This window comes from Hypanus sabinus, chromosome X2 (genome assembly GCF_030144855.1).
Source record: "Hypanus sabinus isolate sHypSab1 chromosome X2, sHypSab1.hap1, whole genome shotgun sequence".
NCBI lineage: Eukaryota > Metazoa > Chordata > Chondrichthyes > Myliobatiformes > Dasyatidae > Hypanus > Hypanus sabinus.
In genome coordinates, this window is record NC_082739.1 from 6,941,095 (window position 1) to 6,966,169 (window position 25,075).

The 25,075-nt window shown below is 41.8% G+C and overlaps 1 protein-coding gene across 1 annotated transcript in view; it reads left to right on the forward strand.

Moving 5' to 3' along the window:
* The first annotated feature begins 1,060 nt into the window (after window positions 1–1,060).
* LOC132385038 (uncharacterized) overlaps window positions 1,061–25,075 on the forward strand; it is a 31,061-nt gene continuing 7,046 nt past the window's right edge. Inside the window, exons 1-5 of the mRNA XM_059956743.1 lie at window positions 1,061–1,174; window positions 4,832–5,027; window positions 7,174–7,260; window positions 15,556–15,691; window positions 22,478–22,517. Coding sequence (XP_059812726.1) covers window positions 1,061–1,174; window positions 4,832–5,027; window positions 7,174–7,260; window positions 15,556–15,691; window positions 22,478–22,517 — 573 coding nt within the window. The remainder of the gene's footprint in view (window positions 1,175–4,831; window positions 5,028–7,173; window positions 7,261–15,555; window positions 15,692–22,477; window positions 22,518–25,075) is intronic.

Genomic DNA, 25,075 nt, shown 5'->3' on the forward strand with positions numbered 1-25,075 from the left:
TCGAGTGGACGATCAAAAGTAAAAGCTGGAATGAATCAGATAAAATGGTAAATAAATATACAAGACTTAGGGTGAAGAGATACTGAAGTTTTTTGCATTTTCAAATTTTGATAACTCACATAGATTAACAGAAGTCACAGAAGACGGGAGCAGTGATGGAAGTTTGTTAATTAGTCTACATCCACCCTTTTATCTAAAATGTTTCAGTGAGATCACTTCTTCAAGGTTCAAAGTTCAGAGTAAATTTATTATCAAATATATTTTGTTTTCTTGTGGGCATACACAATATATCCAAGAAACGCAAAAGAATCAATGAAAAACTGCATCCAACAGGAAGAACAAACAACCAATATGCAAAAGACAATAAACTATGCAAATAAAAAAAGAGAAAAAATAAATAAGCGATAAATATTGAGAACATAAGATGAAGAATTCTTAAAGGAGAGTCCATAGGTTGTGGAAATAGTTCAGTGATGGGGTAAGTGAAGTTGAGTGAAGTTATCCCCTCTGGTTCAAGGGTCTGATGGCCGAGGGATAATTACTGTTCCTGAACCTGGTTGAGAGGGTCCTGAGGCTCTTGTACCTTCTTCTATATGGTAGCAGTGAGAAGAGAGCATTGTCTTGTTGATGGATGCCGCTTTCCTGCAACAGAGCTCCATGTAAATATGCTCAATATGGGAGGGTTTTACCCATGATGGTCTGGGCCATATCCACTACATTTTGTAAGGATTTTCCATTCAAGGGCATTGGTGTTTCCATGCCAGGCAGTGATGCAACCAGTCAATATACTCTCCACCATACATCTGTAGAAGTTTGTCAAAGTTTTAGATGTCATGATTGTCATAGAAAAGTCTTAACTGAAAAACTTCCAATGACTATGGACCCAACCTGTTACAATATCCCTCATAAAACAACCCAAAATGTACCTGCAATCAATCAATCTCATGACCCTTAAAACCTTTTTGGTGATAGTCACATTGTTCCTGTGCTGTGCATTTGTCACTGCAGTGGAGTTGAAGGCTGGGAAAAGGTACATTTGAATCCAACCTACCAAGTCACCATGGATCTCATATCACTTAATCTTCTGGATCAGCTGACCATGAAGCACCAGTCTGAAAGACTACCAATATTAGCCTTGAATGTAGTCAATAACTCGGTCTACAAGTTCTCTGTGGTAGAGAATTCCTTCCTTGTCTTTATCTTGAAAGGGCAACCTCTCATCCTGAACCTATGCCTGAGTTCTATTTCCATTTACAAAAGGAATTGTTATCTAAACATCCATGTTTAGGTATTGGGTGTCAGGGGTGGGAAGTCCTGGAGACTCCCAGCCTCCCGGATGGCCATATTTGTGCCAGGTGCGTTGAGCTGCAGCTAGTTAGGGACCATGTTAGGAAACTGGAGATGCAGCTCGATGACATTCATCTGATCAGGGAAAGCGAGGAGGTGACAAAGAGGAGCTCTAGGCAAGTAATCACACCGGGGCCTCGGGAGATAGATAAGTGGGTAACATTCAGGAGAGGGAAGGGGAAGAGTCAGACACTAGAGATTACCCCTTTGGTTGTCCCCTTAACAATAAGTACTCCTGTTTGACATTCATCTTGATAGTAGACACACTCACACTCAGTGTGAATCCACACTCAGGTTGGAGGAAAAACACCTTATATACCGGCTGGGTAGCCTCCAACCTGATGGCATGAACATTGACTTCTCTAACTTCTGTTAATTCCCCTCCTCCCCTTCTTAGACCATCTCTGACATATTTAGTTGTTTGTTTTTTTTCTCTCTCTTTCTGCCTATCACTCTGCCTATTCTCCATCTCCCTCTGGTGCTCCCCCATCCCCGTTTCTTTCTCCCGAGGCCTCCTGTCCCATGATCCTTTCCCTTCTCCAGCTCTGTATCACTTTCGCCAATCACCTTTCCAGCTCTTAGCTTCATCCCACCCCCTCCGGTCTTCTCCTATCATTTTGCTTTCAAATCCCCCACTACTTTCAAATCTCTTAGTATCTCTCCTTTCAGTTAGTCCTGACGAAGGGTCTCGGCCCGAAACGTCGACAGTGCTTCTCCTTATAGATGCTGCCCGGCCTGCTGCATTCCACCACCATTTTGTGTGTGTTGTTTGAATTTCCAGCATCTGCAGATTTCCTTGTGTTTGCTCCTTCTAGACCTTCCTATTTGGCCTATTAGTCTGACATCGGTAGTTGGAAAGTTATTGGAGTCGACCCTCAAGGACGAGATTATGAAATACCTCAAGGTGCATGACAAGATAGGCCCAAGCTAGCATGGTTTCATGAAGGGAAGATCCTGCCTCACCAAACTGTTGGAATTTTTTGAGGTAATCTCAAAAAAAGATTGACAAGGGAGAGGCTGTGCATGTTGTGTATTTGGATTTTCAAAAGGCCTTCGATAAGGTGCCGCAAAAGAGGCTGCTTAATAAGATGAAGACCCTTGGAATTACAGGAAGGATATTGGAATGGGTGGAGCATTGGCTGATAGGCAGAAAGCAAAGGGTGGAAATAAAGGGATCCTTAGTCTGGTTGGTTGCCGGTTACTAGTGGTGTTCCGCAGGGGTCAGTGTTGGGGCCGCTTCTTTTTACACTGTATACCGATGATTTAGTTTATGGATTAAATGGCTTTGTGGCTAAGTTTGCGGATGACACCAAGATAGGTGGAGGAGCAGGAAGTGTTGAAGAAATGGAAAGGTTGCAGAGAGACTTGCTCAGTTTCGGAGAGTGGACAAAGAAATGGCAGAAGAGATACAATGTTGAGAAATGTACGGTTGTACATTTTGGAAGAAGAAATAATCGGGCAGATTATTATTTAGATGGGGAGAAAATTCAAAAATTGGAAGTGCAAAGGGACTTGGGGGTCCTTGTGCAGGAAACCCTAAAGGTTAACCACCAGGTTGGATCGGCAGTAAGGAAAGTGAATGCTATGTTGGCATTCATTTCAAGAGGAATAGTGTATAAGAGTAAGGAGGTGTTGATGAGGCTCTATGGGGCACTGGTGAGACCTCATTTGGAATACTGTGTGCAGTTTCTTGGACTCTTGGACTGTATTCATTAGAGTATAGAAGGATGAGAGGGGATCTCATAGAAACATTTTGAATGTTGAAAGGGTTGGACAGAGTAGATGTGGAATGGCTGTTTCCCTTGGTGGGTGAGTCCAGGACAAGAGGTCACAGTCTTAGAATTAGAGGGTACCCATTTAAAACAGAGATGAGGAGAATTTTTTTTAGCCAGAGGGTCATGGATTTATGGAATTCGTTGCCACATACAACTGTGGAGGCCCGATCATTGAGGGTGTTTAAGGAGGAGATTGATAGGTATCTAATTAGTTAGGGTATCAAGGGATATGGGGAAAAAGCCAGAAATTGGAACTAGATGGGAGAATAGTTTAGCTCATGGTGGAGTGGCAGAGCAGACTTGATGGGCCGAATGGCCTACTTCTGCTCCTTTATCTTATGATCTATGAACCTGTCCAACAGTCTTTTAAATGTTGTTATTGTACTTGCCTCAACTACTTCCTCTGGCAGTTCATTTCATTAAAGGTTCAAGGTACATTTATTATCAAAGTATATGTGCAGTATGCAACTCTGAGATTCATCTTGTCCAGACAGCCATGAAACAAAGAAAACAGTGGAAGCCATTCAAAGAAAAACATGACCCCACCTCCACCACGCTCAAAAAAAACAAAACACGCAAACGGCAACATGAAAATCAACCCCCCCTCGCTTGAAACAAAAACACTAACAAATTTCCTGCTGTATTTGGAAAAAAAGATGGTATTGGTTTATTACAGTGAAAAGCTTGTCTTACATATAAAAGCAAGGATGCAATGTTAAGGCTTTATGAAGCACTGGTGAGGCCTCACTTGAAGTACTGTAAGCACTTTAGGCCTCGTATCTAAGAGAAGGTGTGCTGCCATTGCAAACGGTTCAAAGGAGGTTCACAAAAATGATTCTGGGATTGCAAAGCATCATATGAAGAGCATTTGTTAACACTGGGTCTGTACTCACTGGAATCCAGAAGAATGAGGGGTGTCATCATTGAAATGCCTCAATAGAGTGGATGTGGAGAGGATATTTTCTATCGTGGGGGAGTCTATAACTAGAGGACACAGCCTCAGAATAGAAGAATGCCCTTTTAGAACGGAGATGAGGAGCAATTTCTTCAGCTGGAGAGTGGTGAATCTGTGGAATGTGTTGCCAAAGGTGACTGTGGAGGCCAAGTCTTTGGGTATATTAAAGGTAGAGGTTGATATATTCTTGACTGGTCAGAGCATGAAGGGATACAGGGAGAAGGCGGGAGATCGGGGTTGAGAGGGAAAGTGGATCAGCCATGATAAAATGGCTGAGTAGGCTTGATGGGCCAAATGGCCTAATTCTGCTCCTATGGCTTTTAGTGTTATATTGTTCATATGGAGATGTCTTCAAGTTTCTATTAAATCTTTCCTCTCTCAACTTAAACTGGTCTGATTCCCAAACCCTGAGGAAAAGACTGTGTGCATTAGCCCTACCTATGCCTCTCATTATTTTATACAATTCTATAAGGTCACCACTCAGTCTTTAACACTGCATCGAAAATTGTTCTAAATCATAAAGTCTAATTGATGAATAGTGTTATATAAAGGAGCTTGATTGTTAAGCAGTTCGTTGAATGGTTTGAAAGATTGAAAAGAAAATCACTACTGAACCTGATTGGACTGAGTATCTTTAGCTTTCAATAATGTCTGTTCCATTCATCATCCCAAAATCCAGGGAAAGATGAATGAAGACGCAGGTTGGTGTTGGTGTGAAACATTCCTAAAGTTGTAATTCCTACCTTTTCTGCAGATAATAACACTTTCTGGGGGAAAGGTTTATAAAACCCATCCGAATCAGAATATCTCTTTTGCATCTCGAAATGGGGACCATGGAGATGCTTCTCTGTATTTTGAATCACTTGTTGCTGCTGACAGTGGAATCTATTACTGCAAAGTGAAGACAGAGCAGGATCTTCATCAAGAATCTTGGAATTTAACTGTCCAAGGTAGGACATCATGTCACTGTGCTTATAATGTGGAATTCAAATGCAAGACAGAGTAACATGGTGATCTTGTCTCAATTCACTGAACTCTGCTCAAAACTGATTTGTAAAGGTGTTGCATGGAGTTTGAATGTTCTCCCTATGACCTGGGTTTTGGCCTGGTGCTCAAATTTCCTCCCATAACCCATGTGAACCCAGTCAATCAATAAGGAGCACGAACAGGGTGAAATTGATGTGCATATGAGAGGGAATAGGTTGCAGAGAAGTTAGTGGGAGGAATGGAATTGATGGGATTACTCTGTGTGCAATATAGATTACCTCATATAATACAAAATAAGCAAAATATAAATATGAGCATAACCTTACGTGGTACTGAGTTTTGTTGTTGTTTTTCCTTCTCGTGCCCTGTGGCGCATCAGTCAGCAAACTTGCCATTTTTTAGCATGTGTCTGTTTTTTGTGAGGTCAGGTTGTTAGCTCAATGTTCAACCCAGCATGAATGGAAAGTGTGCAAGCAGCCGGCCAGATTTGAGCCCCGGACTGCTCGCCTTGGAATCTGGTGCTGATGTCACTGCACCACCAGCTGCCTACTGAGTTTTGTAGCACCTTTATTAATTATTCACAGGGACAATTCACTCTGCTTTTCCACAGAACAAAGACCTTCTGAGCATTCACTTTCCTCAGTTAAGAGTTAAACATTGTTCTTGGAGTCAATTTCTTCCCTTATGCTCCTTGTTTATTGGATTGTCTCACCCACATAAAATGCTGGGATTTCTCTCATATAGATTCAATATGACACCATATTTAAGAGGCACCTGCATGTTCCTAACACACATTCATTATTCAACAATAGATAGTGATGCTGGATGTCTGTCACTCATTCTGTTGCATAAATATTGTGGCCATAAGAGCAGTTCTGGATATTCTGTTGTGAGTGACTCACCTCCTCAAAACCTTTCTACTAGCTATAAGGGACACCATGAGGGAAGGGAATGTGTTTGACTTGCTTCAGTGGGGTTCAGTCCAAAATTCAAGGGACTTAATATCCAGGACAGAGCAGCCTGTTAGAATGGCAGCAAGGCTCTGTTCCATCACTGGCACACTGTATCTGCAAATGGCAGCAGGTGCATGGTAACACAACCTAAAGTTACCAGTGATGGAGGAGAGGATGTTGCGCCTTAGTGCCATGTAACAAGCTGTTTCATCCTGGGTATTAAGTCCCTTGAGTTTTGGACTGAACCCATTGAAGGAGATCAAACACTAAATGTTTTTGTCCAATTTACATACTGCTCACGTGAAAAAAAAATCAATTCTTCATTATCGTTGATTTTAAATCTTGGGGCCCTTACCCACTGTGGCAGTATCTTAAGCACCAAACAGTTCAAACAAGGAGTTCACCAGCACCTTCACTAGTGTAATTACAGACAAGCAATAAACACCAACTAGCCAAGAAACCATTGAATTAATAAAAAATATCACAGGTATCCACAAACTGCTTTGAGTTAATTAAAATTAGCCCTGTTATATTTGCATTCACAATGAGTTAAATCACTACTGCATGAAGAGAAGTGAAATCAACCCTTTCCAATCTCATCTATTCTTTAGTTGAAAGGTATGATATACTGGGATGACTCCTGAGATTCTCCAGAGCTAAGCAGACACTATCTTGGCTCTTTCAGGAAAGATGCTACCAGGGATGTAACATTTCATAAATCAAATCCAGGTGCAGGTTACTGGGACCATGAAAAATAATAGTTTGGCATGGGCTGAAGAGCTTGTTTTTGCACTGTACTGCTCTATAGGTTATGACTCTAAATAATTAAATGGTTGAACTTTCGAAGTATGTGGATTGAGGAAGGGAAGACCAAGGAAAGATAAGCCCTGGCCTAAAAGGCAGCTTCAGGGTCTGTTGTATTCCTTGAGGAAAATTGAAATTTGGTTCAATTAGCTTCTGTTATTCAATCCAGTACTGTAGCTTTGCACTGATCCACCATATGGGTTCTATCTCCCAGAAGACAATTTCAGAATAGTTCTCAATAACATTGTTTTGCAGTTAGCTTCTTATCTACAAATGCTTTCCATCTCAATTGTTATTTCCTAGTATTTTTATAAATCTATTTTGGTTATTTTTATTTAATTGGGAATGCCAGGTGAAGAGCAGAAATCGGAAGTTGAAGACATCACCGTAGCTCCAAATAGCAACACAACGTCTGCAATGAACAGCACAGAAAGCTCAGGTAAGGTGGCCTTCAAATTGCCCAAGGTGCAGTAGTTAAGGGTAAAGCAAGAAAGAGGAGTTTGTATTTACTGTATTACCACACATTTCTCAAGGTCAGTTTGCCTCAACACGCTTTACAGCTACAAATGTTTCTTTGAAATGCAAGACAAGTTGTATATTGAGGCCCTCCAATGGTCAGGGTCAGCCATGGATATCAAGTCACAGCTGTCTAAGCCAGGGCAGTAAAATAAGGAGAGCAAGTTGTTGTCCATGCAGCAGCCTCCCCCCTCCCACTTTCCATGCAGCTAGTGAATCCAAGGGAATGGTAGACACTGATACAATTTGCCACCAATTGCAGGAGTTGCCAGTCAGCGTTGAGCTCAATGTAGGACTGCCTTAGGGACTCCAACTCCAGATTTTTCACTCAGGGTTTACTCCCAAAGCCTCCCCCATGAGAGGGTATAGCCACAAGACAGCAGAGGTTTGAAATCAGAGTTTTCCTTCTCCTCGAGAAGCTACTAACCATGGCTGACAAGCCCCATTTGTCTGAAGCAACTGGTTTTGAGGTATCCGTAACCAACCTTTGTCCCTTCTCCTGTCAGTAGAAACAGTTCCACCAGGCTTAGTAGCTAAGCTACACGTTAAGGCCAGGAGGTGGACTTGGTTGTCAGAGGCCATTTGAGATGCACACCATTGAGAGTATTTAATAGATAGTGGGAGATTATCCTCACTGTCACCCCCGGTGATAACAACTTTAAGGAACCAGAAGCTGTATAAGAAGCATAATTTCAGAATAAAGTCCCATAGATAATGACCTTATAAAGAGCGCAAGGTTTCCTTTAGTGGAAGAAGTACCAGAGGCATCACTATTGGTTTGGTCAACACATACAACATGCTGGAGGAACTCAGCAGTTCAGGCAGCATCCATGGAAATGAGCAGTCAATGTTTCGGGCTGAGACCCTTCGTCAGGACTGAAGAAGGGTCTCGGCCTGAAACACTGACTGCTCATTTCCACGGTTGCTGCATGACCTGCTGAGTTCCTCCAGCGTGTTGTACATGTTGATTTGACCCCAGTGTCTGCAGTGTATATTGTGGTTACTTTTGGTTGAGACTTGGAACAAACTAACTAAAAGATTAAATCATGGTTTTTAAAGTGATCACTAACCATCTCCACCTCAAAGGAAATTGGGGCTAGATTGTCAGTGATGGTCATGCCGGCAATCCCGACAACTGACAGATGAATAGAAAAGAATGAAAGATTTACTTATACAGTAAGGAAACAAGTCCTTTGACCCACTGCATCAAACATTAATTTCCCATTTTCACTAAACCTACACTAATAACATTTTTCCTAACTAAACTCTCTGATTCTAGCATGTTCTTACACCTAAGGGTAATTTAGAGTTGCAATTAACTTATCAACCCACAAATCATTGAGATGAAATAGGAAACCAGATCTCCCAGGAGAAACCTAAGGAGAATGTCCCAAGGTCAGGAATGAACACAGGTCATAAAAGCTGTGAGATAATGAGCCAGAAAATAGAACATAGAACAATAGAATATAAGATGAGACTGCTGAGCCCTTAATATACTGTATGTGTCAAGCACAACACAAAATTAAGCAACAAACAAGAGAAGATCCACAGATGCTGGAAATCAGAATAACACACACAAAATGCTGGAGGAATTCAGCAGGCCAGGCTGCATCTATGGAAAAGAGTAAATAGTCGATGTTTTGGGCTGAGGCCCTTCATCAAGACTGGAAAAAAGATATGAGAAGTCAGAATAAGGTGGGGGTGAGGGGAGGAAGAGATGCAAGGTGATAGGTGAAACTGGGAGGGGGAGGGGTGAAGCAAATTGCTGGGAAGTTGATTGGTGAAAGTGATACAGGGCTGGAGAAGGGGGAACCTAATAGGAGAGGTTAGCAGACCATGGAAGAAAGAAAAGGGGGAGGAGCACCAGAGGAAGGTGATGGGCAGGTAAGGAGATAAGGTGAGAGAGGGAAATGGGAATGGGGAATGGTGAAGGGGGCAGGGGACACTACCATTCAGCGCCCCAAACAGCCCTTCCAGGTGAGGCGACTCTTCACCTGTGAGTCTTTTTGGGGTCACATATTGTGTCCTGCACTCCTGGAGTGGCCTCCTGTATATTGGTGAGACCTGATGTAGATTGGAAGACCACTTTGCCAAGAACTTTTACTCTATCCGCCAGAAAAAGCGGGATCTCCCAGTGGCCACCTATTTCAATTTCACTTCCCATTCCCATTCCGACACGTCATTCCATGGTCCCTTCTGCTGTGGTGATGAGGCCACACTCAGGCTGGAGGAGCAACACCTTGTATTCTGTCTGGGTAGGCTCCAATCTGATGGCATGTACATCGATTTCTCAAACTTCCAGTAATTGCACCCCCCTTCACCATTCCCCATTCCCATCTCCCTCTCTTCCCTTATCTCCTAACCTGCCCATCACCTACCTCTGGTGCTCCTCCCCCTTCCATGGTCTTCTGTCCTGTCCCATCAGATTCCTCCTTCTCCAGCCCTTTATCTCTTTCACCAATCAACTTCTCAGCTCTTCACTTCACCCCCACTTCCAGTTTCACCTATCACCCACTACCTTATTATTCTTCCTTCCCACCCCCACTCTGTTGCTCTGACTTCTCCCCTTCTTTTCCGGTCCTGAAGAAAGACATCAACTGTTTGTTCTTTTCTATAGGTACTGCCTGGCCTGCTGAATTCCTCCAGCGTCTTGTGTGTATTACAAAATTAAGCTAAATTGTTCTGCCTGCCCACAATCCACTCCCTCCATTTCTTGCATATCCATACATCCAACTAAAGGTCTCTTAAGCATCACTATCATTTCTGCCTCTGCCAATCTCCTGGGAACTCCTGGGTGTAGAAAAAACTTGCCATGCATGTCTCCCTGAAACTTACTTCCTCTCAGTTCAAGTGTATTTGACAGTTATACCCTGGCATAAAGATTCTGTCAACCCTATCTATTCCTCTCAAAGCTCTAAAATCTTCTACCATGTCTCCCCACAGCCATGGATGCTCCAGGAAAAAAACAACACAAATTTATGCAACCTGTCCTTATAACTCATATCCTCTATTTCTGGTCAGCATCTTTGTAAACCTCGTTTTTAATTTTTGCAAAGCTTCCAAATCCTTCCTGTAACCAGAACTGCACACAATGCTCTAAATCAAGGGTTCCCAGCCATTTTTATGCCATGGACCCCTACCATTGACTGAGGGGTCCGTTGAACTCCAAGTGCAGCCCAGTTTTATATAGCTGCTACATAACATCCTTACCCTTATACTCAAAACCCTACCAATGAAGACAAGCATCCCATATACTGTATCTTCTTTGGCATGGGTGATACCCATGCATACCATGCATACCTTGGCTCTTGGCATACCAAGAGCCAAGGAATAAAGCCCTAAACTCCAGCCAACATAGCTCTCCAGGTCATTGAGGCATGACAAACCATGACAAGGCTGTGCTCCTCTTCGAGGATTATCTGTAATTGTGCTGTCCAAAATCTTACTTAATTTCTATAAATTTGCATCGCAGAACAATTAAATAAAAATTCTTTCTCACAGCTTGGGAAATAGCTAATAATTGAATGAAATTGTAAATGCAGCATTGCTGAAATAATTACAATTATCAATAGCAAGGTTTGTTTGCTTATTTTGAGTTAATTAAAAATATACTGAGATAGTTATAGAATGCACTTGGCACATTGATTGCCTAATATACCAAAACCACCAGTTGAAAAAGACTCAAACGTCATTAAGCTGATTATTACACAATCTTCACACCTAGGTATAAACATTTGTTTAACTACAAACTTAACAGTTTATCTTAAGTGAGGTGTAGGTGATCACTGCTGTTATTTCAACCATACTCCAAGATAGGACACAGTTTTCAAGCAACTAATAATATCTCCAAAACTAGGAATAGGAAGGGAAGGAGGAATTTGGGAGAATTACAATCATCCATAGTTGGAATTGCAGGTTGATGATACTTGGTTCTAATGGACAATGTCCAAGGGTTTTATAGGTGGTACAGTGACTCACCTGGTGGAGCCACTGCCTCACAGTGTCAAACACCTGCAATCATAGAATTGCACAACATAGAAGCTGGGCATTTGGTCCAACTGGTCCATGCCAACCAGTAGGCACCTATCTGTATTAACTTCATCACCCCGATCTTTAGGTCCTACTACCTAAGTGATTCAAGTGGTCATCTAGTCACTTCTTAAATGTTGTCTGTATCCACCCTCAGTGGAAAAAGCCTGCTTGCACTTACCCTTTCAATACCCCTCTGAATTTTATATACCTCTATCAAATCTCCTTTATTATACTCTTGGGAATAAACTCCTAACCTATTCAACCTTTCCCTGTAACTCAGGTCCTCAAGTCCCAGCAATATTTTTGTAAAACTTCTCTGTACTCTTTCAATCTTATTGACACCTTTCCTGTGGGAATTGCCCACAGTACTACAAACTTGGTCTCACCAACATCTTCAAAATAATATCCCATCTCCTGTAGTCAACACTCTAATTTATGAAGGTCAATGTGCAAAAAGCTTTCTATACGACCTTACCTACCTGTGTTACCACTTTTTCCCTTTCTGCACCAATCTCCTGCCTTCTCTCCATATCCCTTCATGCCCTGACCAATCAAGAATCTATCAACCTCTGGTTAAGTATACACAAAAACTTGGGCTCCATAGCCGCCTGTGGCAAACAAATTCCACAGACTCACCACTCTTTGGCTAAAGAAAATCCTGTTCATCTCTGTTCCAGAAGGATGTCCTTCTATTCTGAGGCTGGGTCCTTTGGTCGTAGACTCTTCCACCATAAAAAAACATCCTCTCAACATCCACTCTACACCATTTGATAGGTTTCAATAAGGTCACTTCTCATTCTTCTGAATTATAGCAAATACAGGCCCAGAACCATCAAACGATCTTCATATGACAAGCCATTCAATCCTGGAATCATTGTCGTGAACCCTCTTTGAACCCTCTCCAGTTTCAGCACATCCTTTCTACGATAAGGGACCCACAACTGCTCACAATGCTCCAAGTGAGGTCTCACCAGTGCTTTTTAAAATCTCAACATTACATCCTTGCTTTTATATTCTAGTCCTCTTGAAATGAATGCTAACATTGCACTTGCCTTCCTCACCACAGACTCAACCCACAAAGTAACCTTTAGGGAATCCTGCACAAGCATTCCCAAGTCCCATTGTGTCTCAGTTTTTTGTATTTTCTCTCCATTTAGAAAATAATCAACCCTCTTATTTCTTCTACCAAAGTGCATGACCATACACTTCCCAACACTGTATTCCATCTGCCATTTCTTTGTCCATTTTCCTTATCTGTCAGAGCCCTTCTGTAGCCTCTCTACTTCCTCAAAACTACCAGTCCTTCCACTTCATATCAACTGCAAACCTTGCAACAAAGCCATCAACTCCATCATCTAAATCATTGACATATAACGTAAAAGGAATCAGTTCCAGCACAAATCCCTGTGGAACACCACAGTCACCAGCAGCCAGCCAGAAAAGGCTCCCTTTGTTCCCATTCTTTGCCTCCTGCCAATCAGACAGACAGCAAGACAGACATACTTTATTGATCCCGAGAGAAATTGGGTTTCGTTACAGTCGCACCAACCAAGAATAGTGTAGAAATATAGCAACATAAAACTATAAATAATTAAATAATAATAAGTAAATAATACCAAGTGGAAATCAGTCCAGGACCAGCCTATTGGCTCAGGGTGTCTGACACTCCTAGGGAGGAGTTGTAAAGTATGATGGCCACAGGCAGGAATGACTTCCTATGACGCTCAGTGTTACATCTCGGTGGAATGAGTCTCTGGCTGAATGTACTCCTGTGCCTAACCAGTACATTATGGAGTGGATGGGAGTCATTGTCCAAGATGGCAACTTGGACAGCATCCTATATATCCTACAAGAATTTGACTTCTGATAATTGCAGACTTCTGGAATTTGATTTCTACATAAAAGGTTAAAGACAATGATGGTATATTTTCTAAATTTGCAGATCATAAAAAGATAGGCAGGAAAGTAAGTTGTGAAGCAGATACTCAGAGACGACAAGATACACTCAGCGACCACTTAATTAGGTGCAGGAACGGAACCCGGTGTGGTTTTCTGCTGCTGTAGCCCATCCATTTCAAGCTTCAATCTGTTGCATGTTCAGAGATGCTCTTCTGCACATCACTTTTGTAACATGTAGTTATTTGAGTTACGATTTCCTTCCTGTCAGCTTGAACCAGTTTGGCCATTCTCCTCGGACCTCTCTCATTAACAAGGTGTTTTCAGCCACAGAACTGCCACTCACTGGATGTTATTTTGCTTTTCACACAATTCTCTGTAAACTCTGGAGATTGTTGTGTGTGAAAATACCAGTTCAGCAGTTTCTGAGACATTCAAACGACCCTGTCTGGCACTGGCAATCATTCCACAGTCAAAGTCACTCGGATCACATTTCTTCCCCATTCTGATATTTGGTCTGAACACCAACTGAACCTCTTGACCTTCCAATGGTTCCCCTCCTTCTTCATTTTCTTCCATGGTTTACTGTTCCCTCCTATCAAATTCTTTTCTTCTTCACCTCTTTGCCTTTCCACCCATCCCCTCCCTGCATCTTACTTCAACCCCTCCAACACCCACCCACCTTCCCCCCTCACTTGGTTTTACCTATCACCTGCCAGCTTGTACTCTTCCCCTCCCCCACCTTCTTATTTTGGCTCTTGCCCCCTTTCCTTCCAGTCCTGATGAAGGGTCATGGCCCAACATGTCAACTGTTTATTCCCCTCAATAGATGCTGTCTGACCTTTTGAGTTCCTCCAGCATTTTATGTGTGTCACTCTGGATTTCCAGTAGCTACAGAATCTCTTGTATTTACCATCCATGTACCTGTCCAATGTCTTTTAAATGCTGTTATTGCACTTGCTTCAGCCACTCCCTCTAGAGAGTCATTGAAGAAGAACTTATTAAGAAAGGCACAAATATTTGATAAGCAATGGAGCTGAAGTTTACTGTTGGTAGAAGAAATTCAAGAGTGAAGCTCACAATGAAGATAATGAAGTGGAAGAAGAAGTTTGGAGGGTTTTGTGGGCTTTTCCTACTCCTAGTTTATTTGTCTGTGTGGGTCTGTGAGTGCCATAAATTATTCTGAAACCCTGCATCCTTCAATTTCTTTCACTTCTCTGTTGACATCTATGCCTTCAAGTGCCTTGGCTAAGAGCTATGGAATTTCTTTCTTAAAATGCTTGACCTTTTCTTCCATATCTTCTTAACTTATTCTTAAAGCATTTCAGACCAAACAACTGGGCACCTGTCCTATTTATGTGAATTAATGCCTAATTTTATTCCATGTTCATTTAAATCATGTTGGACTGTTGTGCCTATAATATGTAAACCAGAAAAATCAAAATCAGACTTAATATCACCTGTATGTGTTGTGAAACTTGTTGTTTATGTGTCAGCAGTACGATGCAATGCATATCAATAGAGAAAATATATAATATACTTACTGTAATTCACATTTTAAAATTAAATAAGTAATGCAAAATAGAAATTTTAAAAATAATGAGGTAGTGCTCATGGATTTAATGTCTTTTCAGAAATTGGATGGCAGAGAGGAAGAAGCTGATCCTGAATCGTTGAGTGTGTAAATTGTTGAGAGTGAATCCATCAGGCTTCTGTACCTTCTTCCTGATTGAGGACCTCCAGCACCCAGGACATGCCCTTTTCTCACTGTTACCATCAGGTAGGAGATACAGAAGCCTAAAGGCACACACTCAGCAATTCAGGAACAGCTTCTTCCCCTCTGTCATCCGATTCCTAAATGGACATTGAACCCTTGAACACTACCTCACTTTTTAAATATATATTATTTCTGTTTTATGCCCTTTTTATCTATTCAATATACTTATACTGTAATTTATTTATTTATTTGTTGTTATTATTATTATTTTATTGTTTTTCTTCTATATTATTTATTACATTGAACTGCTGCTGCTAAGTTAACAGATTTCACGATACATGCCGATGATAATAAACCCGATTCTGATTCTGATTCCGATGATGGAGCTGACTAAGTTTACAACTCTCTGCAGCTTACTTCGATCCTATGCAGTACCCTACCCAACTACCACCTGATGGTGATGCATGAGGAAGATAAAATGGTTGCTGAAAAATTTGCCAATTTAAAATATTGCAACAGAATCATCGCCACACCTGTACATGCCTAAATATAGTCACATTTCTTGCATTATAGATTTGTCAAGTGACGATGATGCATCCTCTTACAAGTGGAAGATTGGAATTCGCTTGGGTGTCACTGGATTGGTCCTCTTCATTATAATTTTAATTATATGTTTGATACTGAAAGTGAAAACCAAATTCCGAAACAGGTAAATTTCAGAAATTACATTTAAATTACTCCATACTTTTCGTAATTAAATAATGTCTGCAAACAGATACAGAGTGCCAAGCAACAGAGTGAGCTGCCCCCAGCACATCCTTGATGTGTTGGTTGTTAAGGCAAATGACACAGTTCACCATATACATATGATAAGCAAGAATCATGATTTTTTTTGGTAACAAAAGTAAACAAACTACTCACAGGTTAGTTGCTAGCACATTTGACCACCCTTTCTGCTACCAGAGACATCAGTGGTGGACTATAGACTTGTGGAAAGTGGGAATTATGCTCTTGATAATTTGCATATGATCTCTCAGCTTCGTGCCTGGGAGGTGGCAAGTAGGAAATTTTGGAAAAATATATAGTAACTGGGGTAAGTGTTTGAATTATTTCACTTGTTTGTATTTCATTGTGTTTTGCTTGTTTTATTTTTTAATGTCATTTTAAGTTGCTTAAATCTATTTGAATAATTTAGAAATCTTTGACAATCAGAGAAAATTAAAATGATTCAAAGGACTTTGATACGAAAAAACTGCCTCAAGTCATCAGGGCTTTCTGGGGACAGGGTTTTTACCTCAGGTTGCCTGAGGCCCATTTGCCTCTCAGAGACACTCCGTTTTGCAGGATGGCTTGTAGCTGTGGAGGCTCAGTTTGTTCATCTTCTGGATCAGGAAATGGCAAGTGTAGGTTGGCAGGCATCAGGGGCAGGGTTCAATCTCACATGATCTGTGCCATTTTGCTCTTGTATTCTTAAACAACTGTCCACTGACACATGCTCTCACTCCCAATCAGTATTCTGACAAATTACGGTTCTCACTTCTATAGAAAAATGTTGGTGTTTCAAGGGGAACTTGATGCATTAAAAACTATGCAATCAAATTATTTATCTAGTCTTCCCATGCATCTAGAAACTGATAAAATCAAATGTAGAGCTGATTCTGCACCACACCCAGTTACACTGACGTCAATAATGAAAAAGTTTAGACAGACTGGGAAATAGGTATTCCACCAAAGCATGTGGACTTACTGCCCAGTGAGTTAAGTTATAATCACCTGATTTGAGTTGCCAACTATTGCTATCCCTGTCAGAATGGGTCTGTCGTCCTTAATGAACTTTTGAAACTTTATAATACCATCTGCTGTTCTTGGTGTCTTTAACTACACCACATTATGGAAAGTGAAGCAATATGTATTTCTGCGAAATGATCTAATCTCTTGTCTTTCTCGTGATCTCACACTTGTGGTTATCTCATTGAATTGGCTTTAAGAAAACAGTGGTTAAAAATATGGCAAGCTTCCTTTTATAGACCTAGGAGTAGAATACAAAAGGCTCTTGTAACTCCTTGTCAATGGCAGCAGTGAGAAGAGAGCATGGTCTGGATGGTGGGGATCCTTGATAATGGATGCTGTTTTCTTGTGACAGCGCTCCTTGTAGATATGCTCAATGGTGGGACGGGAATTTCCTGTGATGGACTGGGCCATATCGACAACTTTTTGTAGGATTTTCTGTTCTTGGGCATTGTTGTTTCCATACCAGGCCGTGCTGCAGCCAGTCAGGACCCTGGTGCTATTTGCCTTAACTCTGATCAGGTGCCATTCAACCTCTGACTATACCGACAGAAGTAAAAGTAGGCTATTCAGCCTCTGAAGCCCATTCTACCATTTAATAAGATCATGGCTGACTTGATTGTAATCTCAGCTCAACATGTCTGTCTGTCTGTGATGATCTTTCAATTCCTCCCAGCCTTGCCTATCAAGATCCAATGTATATATCTTGGCCTTGAAAACTACTCAAAGATTGACGACGACAACATCTAACATCAAGGATTCCCATTTCTGGCTCATGCTCTCTTCTCACTGCTACCATCAGCCTGAAGTTCCACACCACCGGGTTCAAGAACAGCTACTTTCCTACAACCATCAGATTCTTGAACCAATCTCTACAACCCTGGTCCAAAGAACACTAAGGACCACCTCTTGCGCTACCATGGGCTTATTTCTAATTATGCTTGTGCATTATTGTAAGCAACACACACAAAATGCTGGAGGGACTCAGCAGGCCAGGCAGCATCTGTGGAAAAGAGTACAATCAACATTTCAGTACAACCCCTGCTGAAGGGTCTTGGACTGAAACATTGACCATACTCTTTTAAATAGTTACTGTCTGGTCTACTGAGACCCTCCGGCATTTTGTGTGTGTTCCTTGGATTTCCAGCATCCGCAGAATTTCTCTTGCTTTTTGCCTTATCGTCTTGATTTGCACAGTCTTTCTCTTCACTGTCTGATATAATTTATATTCTGTGTGTTTTTTCTACCTGTGTGCCTGTGCTGCTGCTGTAGGCACAGTTTTCTTTGTAGCTGTACCTCACCATAACTGTGCACATGACAAGTCCCCAGGGTCAGAGGGTTTGAACTGCCACCACCACATACTAGATCAGGATCGAACCCAGGTAGCTGGAGCAGCATGGTAGGAGCAGTAACTGCCTACCATGGTGCCACTTAGTCTTAAGATCTTTGTTTCGATCGCTCTTCACACCTACGTGATGTCTTAATTTGACTCTCAGTTTAAAGATTACACACTTGTTTTTAACCTCTCCAGTATCTTGACTTTCCCTATCTCTGTAATCTCCTCCAGTCTTTATTTCTTTCTTTTTAAATCATTTTATTAATTTTCAAATACTTAGGCATAGATGAAGGGTTTCAGCCCGAAACGTCGTCACTACCTCCTCCCATAGATGCTGTCTGGCCTGCTGAGTTCTGCCAGCATTTTGTGTTTTTATTTAGTAATACAGAGAGATTGGGAATACATAGTTAATAAACAGTATATACAAGTATAAGCTTTAGATAACACAAATGTACAAAGCCTCCCAAACTCTTAATGTAATTAAACATGATAGAAAACAAACATTAAAAAAACCCTGAATTAGAAATAAAAAAAACTAAACTAAACTAAACAAAGCTGGGTTATTATATTACATCGGATACAATCAATAATGTCAATAACTCCACTCCTCTATCCAAATATTTAAGGATAATAAAAAGGATTCAGAAAAGGTCAAGTTACATCATATATAAGTGTTGAATAGATGGTCTCCAAGTTTCTTCGAATTTAACTGAAGGGTCAAAAGTGACACTTCTGATTTTTTCTAAATTTAAACAAGATATAGTTTGGGAAAACCATTGGAATGTAATAGGAGGATTAATTTATTTCCAATTCAATAAAATGGATCTTCTGGCCATTAATGTAACAAATGCAATCATCCGACGATCTGAAGAGGATAGACAACTATGTTCCACCATTGGTAAGCCAAAAATTGCAGTAATAGGATGAGGATAGAACCATAGAAACATAGAACCATAGAACACTACAGCACAGTACAGGCCCTTCAGCCCTCCATGTTGTGCCGACCCATATAATCCTTAAAAGTACTAAACCCACTCTACCCCATAACCCTCCATTTATCTTTCATCCATGTGTCTGTCCAAGAGGCTCTTAAATACCCCTAATGTTTTAGCCTCCACCACCATCCCTGGCAAGTCATTCCAGGCACTCACAACCCTCTATGTAAAAAAACTTACCCCCGATGTCTCCCCTAAACTTCCCTCCCTTAATTTTGTACATATGCCCTCTGGTGTTTGCTATTGGTGCCCTGGGAAACAGGTACTAACTATCCACCCTATCTATGCCCTCATAATCTTGTAGACCTCTATCAAGTCCCCTCTCATTCTTCTATGCTCCAAAGAAAAAAGTCCCAGCTCTGCTAACATTGCTTCATATGACTTGTTCTCCAAACCAGGCAACATCCTGGTAAATCTCCTCTGCACCATCTCCATAGCTTCCACATCCTTCCTATAATGAGGTGACCAGAATTGAACACAATACTCTTAAGTGCAGTCTCACCAGAGATTTGTAGAGTTGCAACATGACCTCTCTACTCTTGAACTCAATCCCCCTGTTAATGAAGCCTAGCATCCCATAGGCCTTCTTAACTACCCTATCAACCTGTGTAGTGACCTTGAGGGACGTATGGATTTGAACCCCAAGGTCCCTATGTTCATCCACACTCTTAAGTAACTGACCATTAATCCTGTACTCAGTCTTCTGGTTTGTCCTTCCAAAATGCATCACCTCACACTTGTCCGGATTGAACTCCATCTGCCATTTTTCTGCCCAACTCTGCAGCCTGTCCATATCCTCTTGTAACCTTTGGCAACCTACAGCTCCATCCAAAACTTCTCCAATCTTCATGTCATCCGCAAACTTACTCACCCATCCTTCTGCCTCTACATCTAGGTCATTTATAAAAATTTTTATAATTTATAAAAATTATAAAAACCAAATGCTCGTATCCTTAAGAATCCTTTCCAGTAGTTTGCATACCACTGACTTAAGACTCACCGGTCTATAGTTCCCAGGTTTCTCCCTATTACCTTTTTTAAACAAGGGAACAACATTTGCCATTCTCCAGTCCTCCGGCACTTCCCCTGCAGCATTGATGTAAATCAATACTCAAAACAGTTGAAATAATATCAAAAATATCTTTCCAATATTTCTCCAAAAGAAGGCATCCTCCAGTCTTATAATCTCCAAGATACATTATGTACTCTTTAATTTTGGCATCTTTGCTTTTAACTTCCAAGGTCCCAAGTTCTGGAATTTGTTCTCTAACTCTATGCCTTTCTAATTCTTTCTTTCTGTCCTTGGAATTTAGCAATGGCCACCCTAATGGGCATCTACACTAATGTTCCTGAATGTGGCAGTGCAAATTTTTGTTTAATATTATTACAGGGAAGCACATTGTGGTGTTCACTATTTAAACAACTGATGGTGTGCGTGTTTTCCATTTTGTTGCATGAGGAGAGGGGGCTAGCGGGTTGATCTTCTTGTTCTGTTAGCTTTTTTGTGCAGGGGAGGGGGTCTGGAGGGGTTGATGTTCTTGTTGCATTTTATGTAAGGGAGGGGTGTTGAAGATTGGGATTTCTGTTCTTTTTTTGTGCAGGAGTGGGGTGGCTTTGAAGTTTCTCTCTGAGCAATGTTTATGTTCTTTCTTTGTTTCATGGCTATCTGGAGAAGATGAATCTGAGAGTTGTATATGGATACATACTTTGATAATTGTTATGCCTGTGCCCCAACTCTGAGGGGCCGAAGGGTACAATGTAGTCCCCTCCTTTTTGAGAATTGCTATTAATTCGGGTCTGGGACCCAGGAAATGAGAGAGAGACATGCAGATTCCTCAAGGTTTGGAATGTGTCCTGGGCCTCCGAGAGACAAAGCCACGGTTAACGGCCATTATCTCTCGGAGACGGAATTGTGTATCGAATACTGTACAATTCATTGAAGCCCCAGGCAATGAACAGAGGGGGTTGGTGGAGGGATTGCATCATCCCAACCTGATTGACACCTGAGACCCTGTGAGTCAGGATAAAAGAGGGTCTGGGGAACAGCCCCTTTAGACGCACCAGGAGAAATGCTGGAAATCCCGTGACAGCGTTTAATAGCGACAGCCGGTGGAGGGCCCACGTGTGTCCTTTCCCGTTGCCGGGATTGGGGCCTTACCACGGAAGACGGCTTAGCTAGAGAAGAGATCACCACCGACGACATTTCGAAGGATTGACATCATAAAAAGGAAAACGAGCAAGTTCTAAAAACATCGTCTCTCTCTCCAACCAAAGGCTGCAGCCTGAATGAACTAAAGTGACTTTTATATTTCCATCAGACAATACATTATCCCCTAGACAACGATAGAGCTATTTCTTATTGATTATTATTATACCCGCGCTTTTAGATTTAGCATTGACGATGTATATTATCTGTATGTTTGCATTGATATTATTTTTGTGTATTTTTATCAATAAATACTGTTAAAAATAGTACCATCAGACTTCAACGGACCTCTCTATGTTTGCTGGTAACCATATAACCATATAACCATATAACAATCACAGCACGGAAACAGGCCATCTTGGCCCTCCTAGTCCGTGTCGAACCCTTAATCTCACCTAGTCCCACCTACCTGCACTCAGCCCATAACCCTCCACTCCTTTCCTGTCCACATACCTATCAGTGGTAAGTGACCCAGTTACAGGGTACGTAACATAATAAATGAGGAACCTTTGGTAATGTAGTTCTTCTGCATAAAAGTTAAGCTCCAAGAAACATCACTGACAATGTCCCTACCACCTATGTAGGGTGGTGAATGCTTTGGCTGCAATGAAAACATCAAGCTCTAAGCAGAGGATAGAAGAAATGAAAGTGGTATCATACTATGGCTCCTGACAACTGTAGACAGAAGAGTCAGTGACAGAGCAAAACCATTGTCTTAAGATTTAAAGATTAGCTTTATTTGTCACATGTACATCAAAGCATCGAAACATACAGTAAAATGCATCATTGGCATCAACAACCAACACAGTTTGAAGATGTGCTGGGGGCAGCCCACAAGTGTCGCCATTCTTCCAGCACCAACACAGCATGCCCACAACCTGCTTAAACCTAATGCTGACCTTAAGTCTTTGGAGTGTGGGAGGAACCTGGAGCACCCGGAGGAAACCCACACAGTCACAGGCAGAATGTACAAGCTCCTTAGAGGTAACAGTGGGAATTGAGTTCTGACTGCTGATCACTGGCGCTATAAAGTGTTGCGCTAACCACTATGCTACTGTGTCATCCTAGACATTTGCTCTAGAAATCCGCCATGTAAAATAAGTACATTTTGTGCACACCATCTGCATCAAAATAGCGCTCAGTAACAATTGTTTTCGGTTATTTTTCTAGGACAATGGTGAATGATTCAGTTCAGACTATGGAATATCAAGTAAGTTTTTCTAAAATGAAATATACATACTGAGAACCAGTTTCAATTGCTTGGTACAAGATCACAGAGGAGAAAACACGAGGAAATCTGCAGATGCTGGAAATTCAAACAACAACACACACAAAATGCTGGTGGAACACAGCAGGCCAGGCAGCATCTGTAGGGAGAAGCAGGAGTTTTCTCCGTAACTTCCGCCACCTCCAACGGGATCCCACTACCAAACACATTTTTCCCTCCCCCCCTTTCTGCTTTTCGCAGGGATCATTCCCTTGTCCACTCATCCCCCCCATCCCTTCCCGCTGATCTCCCTCCTGGCACTTATCTTTGTAAACGGAACAAGTGCTACACCTGCCCTTACACTTCCTCCCTCACCACCATTCAGGGCCCCAGACAGTCCTTCCAGGTGAGGCGACACTTCACCTGTGAGTCGGCTGGTGTGGTATACTGCGTCCGGTGCTCCCGGTGTGGCCTTTTATATATTGGATTTGGTGTGAAGTGGACAGCAAGGAAGATTATCAAAGCTTGCAGCGGGATCTGGACCAGCTGGAAAAATTAGCTGAAAAATGCCAGATGGCATTTAATACAGACTAGTGTGGGGTGTTGCACTTCAGTAGGACCAACCAGGGTAGGTCTTACACAGTGAGCAGTAGGGCACTGAGGAGTGTGGTGGAACAGAGGGATCCTGGAATCCAGGTCCATAATTCCTTGACAATGGTATCACAGGTAGATAGGGTCATAAAGAAAGCTTTTGGCACATTGGCCTTCATGAATCAATGTACTGAGTACAGGAGTCGGGATGTTATGTTGAAATTGTACAAGACATTATTGAGGCCTAATTTGGAGGTTGAATGGGATAGGACTTTATTCCTTAGAACAGGGGTGTCAAACTCAAATACACAGTGGGCCAAAATTTAAAAATCGGTACAAGTCGAGGGTCGGACTGGTTCAGCATTTATTGCAAAACTTATTGAAATGAATTTATTACACATATTAACCTGGAACTAACAAAGCTTAGGTTATTACCTACAAAAACAACATTGAACATTAAATAAATAAAAAATCAGTTGCATTTATTTCTTACGGCATTATCTGCAGCTTTTCCGGAGTAATTTCTAATGAAAACATTTGTCCACAGGCCAACACTCTGTGATTCACACTAGTCTAAGCCAGATACTTGGCATCTCATCTTGGATGCAAGTTCATCAATGTTTGGAGTCAGGCTCTGAGCTGAGGAAATCCTCAGAATTGAGTGAAGGTGTTCATCAGAAAGACGACTCCTGTGTGATGTTTTGTTTATCTTCATCAAAGAGAACAGTTGTTCACACAGATATGTGCTGCCAAACATAGAGAGCATTTGAGCAGCTTGGGTACGCAGCTGGGGCATTGTGTCGGGAATGAAACATAGAAACAGTGCAGCGCCCACCGAGTCATACTTTGCCTTGAGTGTGTCACTACATTGGAGTTCAATCAGCTCCATTTGTATGTTAGTTGGTGCGCTTTCCACGTCAGCTGCAAATGGATTACTGAGCAGTTCAAACCTGCTTTTTTGGGCTTCAAAGTCGGCAAATCACCGTGTGAAGTCGGCACCAAGTATGCTAAGTTTTTCAGCAAACTTTGCACGTGGGAACACTGCGGTAGAAACCTGCTCTTTCATAGTTTGGCAACACGGAAAATGGCTCAAGTTTTCTTCCTGCATCTGCGTCTCCCACAGGTGCAGCTTGGTTTTAAAAGCCCTCGCTGCAACGTACATGTCTGTGATCACACGACCCCACCCCTGAAGCTGCAGGTTGAGCGCATTGAGATGGCTCGTGATGTCACACAGAAACGCCATTTCACAAAGCAACTTTTTATCCCGGAGCTCTGTTGTGTCTTTCCCTTTGCTTTCCATGAACTGACAGATCTCCTCACGCGACTCGAAACATCTTTTCAGCATTTTTCCTTGGCTTAACCATCGCACCTCTGTGTGATAGGGCAAATCATTATATTCTGAACCCAACTCCTCCAGAAATGACTTGAACTCACGGTGATTTAAACCTTTGGCTCTTATGAAGTTAACTGCTCGTGTTATGGTGCTCATTATATGTTCCATTTTCAAGGCTTTGCCACACAACGATTCCTGGTGTATGATGCAGTGATAAGCTGTCAGCTCACCTGCGCCGTTTTCCTCCCGGATCTTCTCCCGGATCCTGCCCACCAATCCACTCTTTTGACCGCACATCGCGGGCTTCCGTTTCTTGTCCAGATGCTTGTATTTGTTTCGTTTCATAGTGTCGTCTTACGTTATATTCTTTAATTACAGTCTCCGCACACAAGACAAACAGGTTTGCACTTTATATCTGCGAACATATACTCTGCCTCCCTCCTGCCTTGAAAACCCCTGTTTTCAAAGTCCACCTTTCGTTCAGCCATTTTTGGGGTGAGGGATAGCTGAAAGTTGACCACACGTGACTAGCGCCATAAGGATGCTGATGAGAGAGTAAGGCAAGCACGAGCAATGCACTGGCAGTGCATTGTGGGATTTGTAGTATTAGTGGTGCATGCAATATACCGGCAGGCCA